This window comes from Coffea eugenioides, chromosome 10, assembly GCF_003713205.1.
Source record: "Coffea eugenioides isolate CCC68of chromosome 10, Ceug_1.0, whole genome shotgun sequence".
In the NCBI taxonomy this organism is placed as follows: Eukaryota; Viridiplantae; Streptophyta; class Magnoliopsida; order Gentianales; family Rubiaceae; genus Coffea; species Coffea eugenioides.
Window position 1 is genome coordinate 10,691,978 of NC_040044.1, and position 3,135 is coordinate 10,695,112.

Sequence of the window (3,135 nt, forward strand, 5' to 3'; positions counted from 1 at the left end):
ACCCTGTTCTGCAGTGCAAACAAAGGTCATGTCAGTTCTGAACAGGAAATTTATGTCTGGGCCACATAGTAAATTAATCTTCCGACATGCGAAATCCATGCAATTTTAGTCACTGTTAACCTTTCATGGATTTCATACAATGTCACTGTGCAAAAAGGAAAGAAAGCGGCCTGATTAATGAGTTGCTTCATCTTTGTGTGGCAAAAGATGACGATGCTAAACGTATCGCAAGATATATTCCATTTAAGAAACTAAAACAACAAACAAAACGAAATATTCTTGACATCAGCAGCAACAGTTACTGGAAAGAAAACTTTTTAAACATTATTCTTACAAACACATTTGGTTTCACTTCACTGAATTGGATACTGATAGTAGTTTACAATACAAGAAGATTGAGCTTGGAAGCATGTTAAAAGAGAACAGCCATTCCAGCCGTTCCCTGCTAGCATGGTGGTTCTGCTATTTCTGCTCTATGTTGCAAGACGATATCCATCACCTCCCAGATTATTCCTCTGCCCCCCAACCAACCCAAAAAAAAAAAAAAAGAAAGACGAATTTAGAAGTGCAATCAATTTTATACATAACTCACAGACAAACACTTATGACAAGCAAACCATGACCACGACCACCCTCCTATACCAAAGGAGGGTATTACTCACAAGACATTACAACTTACAAACTGCAAAAAAAAAAAAAAAAAACTCTTCTACGCAGCTGATAGCAAACCATTTCTTTTTACAAGCACCCTGAGGAGAGATAGGGGGGAAGATGAGAAGGACATTAATCGGGCTTCAAATGTCGCGAACGTGGAATATATTGGGATTTTTCACGACAATATCGTACATATAGACGGAATTGAACTTGGAGAAGTCTCTTGGAAGTGAAATCAGATCAATGGAAGAGTGTTTGTGGAATTGGAAGAGGTCAGGATCGCCATCGTGATACCTCTCCCATCCCAAACCGTTTAGGATATTCTCGAGGTAGGAATACGACGAAATCACCTGGCCTGAGGGCAAGTGAACCAAAGCCTTTCTTCTGGTACCATTCCTTGCATCTCCTTGTTCTGCTGCTGGATTGTCAACTAGCTGAATTACACCATTATTCCTAAAAACCCATACACCAGACATTTTCTTGGTTTTAGCTTTTGTTTGGTTATAGAAAAGAAGCTGAAATTTACTAACGATGAAGAAAGTTTTGTGTCAAATTGCTTTAGGACTTAGAGGAGAAGAGGCAATGAGGGTTGGTTGTGATGGGAATGAAGGATGATAGGGGGGTATATATAGGGGTGTAATGGCAGATAAAACAAGGGAAAAATACTCCGGAAGTGGGATGAAAAGATAGGTGATGATAGAGTTGTTTAACTTTGATATAGAATCTAGATATTGTGGGGCAGGTTTGGTAAAATATAAGGGCACAAGCAAGGCAACGGGGTGTGATCTTGGGCACACACGTAGGGGAGAGGGGTGGGGGGGGGGGGGGTCGGGTTTAGGGAGAATGAGAATCTCTTGTTTGGTTTTGGTGTAGGCTTTTTCAATTAACAATCCTCCACCAGAGAAGGTGTACTATATGTGCAAGAGTATAAAGTAAAAAGTTCTCCACGGACGAATTAATTACCAGGGACAAATTAAAGTTTAATTATCACTTAGATAAGTATCCTTGTACTAAAATATTCTCATAACATTCTTTAAGGGGTGAATATATATATATATATATATATATAGATATATATTTTGTCGAAGAAATTCAGGGGTTAAAAAAAATATAAAAAAATTCTAGGATAAAAAGAAAGTTCTTAAATACATAATTAGTCAGTCTGGCGTCCAAGTCACAAAACCTTTCCCTCGTCAAGAATCCCATTGTTGATCCAATCAAGGAGGAAGAAAGCAAAATGGATGATTATAACCATGTTAAAAGTGCTCCCATCTTAGCAAAACTTTTGCATAAAGTAGGACGACAATGATACTGACCAATCTTTTGTAGCTTGGCTTACAAAATTGAAAAAACAAACTTTCATTGCATCTTGAACTCTTATATTTGAAAGACTATGAGATTAAAACTCACAGGAAAGAAATAAATTTATGGATGGAATCAAATATACAACAAACAAAAGTATTCGGTTATCGGTAAACTTTTTGTAGCTTGGCTTACAAAATTGAAAAAGAAAAAAAAAACTTATTGTATGATCTTGAACACTCATATTTGAAAGACTCTTCAGGTATAACGTTTGGTTCCTTGGGGCATCAGTGCTGAACTAAAATTCATGCAAGAATTGTCCTAAATAATGCATCAACAAGTGGGAATCTTCAAAGGACACTGCTTTGTTTTCATCATTTTTATGAATTTCGAAAGTCAATCGAATAAAACATGTTGTGACCACTTAGGTCAGCTGAATCGCACGTGAAGCTAAGTGCATGGATTGCGAGATGTTGTAGAACCCTTTTCTTCTTTCCTTGATGGCTACTGTTTAGTGTTTACACTGAGCTGACTGGCCTGAAATGCAAATTGCTATGCCGACAGGAATTTCACACTTTTTTTTAAAAAATAAATAAAAATGATTGCATTTATTTAGCTGATATACATAAGTTTAGATAATTTTGTGAGAGTGAAAGAGGCTGACATCTATACAATATATAACGGGAGAGGTTCTCCTTTGGTGTAAATAATTTATTTCACTTAATGTTATATCAAAAATACTCTTTAAAATTAGTTTTCAAACTACTCAATTTCCCTCTTTTTCTCTACTATGAAGAATACTTAATTATATATTTTTGAAATAAGCACGCACACACGTAGAGTGTACTAAAAGCACTAGTAGTATATGATTATTCTCCTAGCAAGAGAAATGATGGATGGTTTCTCCCAAGGCCCTAATCTTTGATGTTTCTAATTTGGTCTTATATTTCCTATACTCATAAAAAAAAAAAGAAAAAGCATCTAAATACAGTTTTTTCATCCACAAGGATCTCTAAATTTTGAGAGATGATATTGAAATTCTTACCTGAAAAGATATTTAAAAAGTTGCGGCATACGGCCTAGCTCAAATTGTGGTATTTTACTTTGTTAAGAACTCTTGAAAGTTTTGACTTCTAAGTTCTATGCTTAGCTTCGACCCTTGTGATTGAGGGATAAATC

At 35.9% G+C, this 3,135-nt stretch overlaps 1 protein-coding gene across 1 annotated transcript; it reads right to left on the reverse strand.

Annotated features, from left to right (window-relative positions):
* Positions 1-382: 382 nt before the first annotated feature.
* Positions 383-1,222, reverse strand: LOC113750169 (flowering-promoting factor 1-like). The gene has a single exon (XM_027294122.1). It carries the CDS (start codon positions 1,128-1,130, stop codon positions 795-797), a length of 336 nt encoding a protein of 111 aa, XP_027149923.1. The 5' UTR covers positions 1,131-1,222; the 3' UTR covers positions 383-794.
* Positions 1,223-3,135: the final 1,913 nt, after the last annotated feature.

What these genes read in the sequence shown, in the direction of transcription:
- LOC113750169 (XM_027294122.1), bottom strand. Translation starts at nt 1,130, where the DNA reads ATGTCTGGTGTATGGGTTTTTAGGAATAATGGTGTAATTCAGCTAGTT.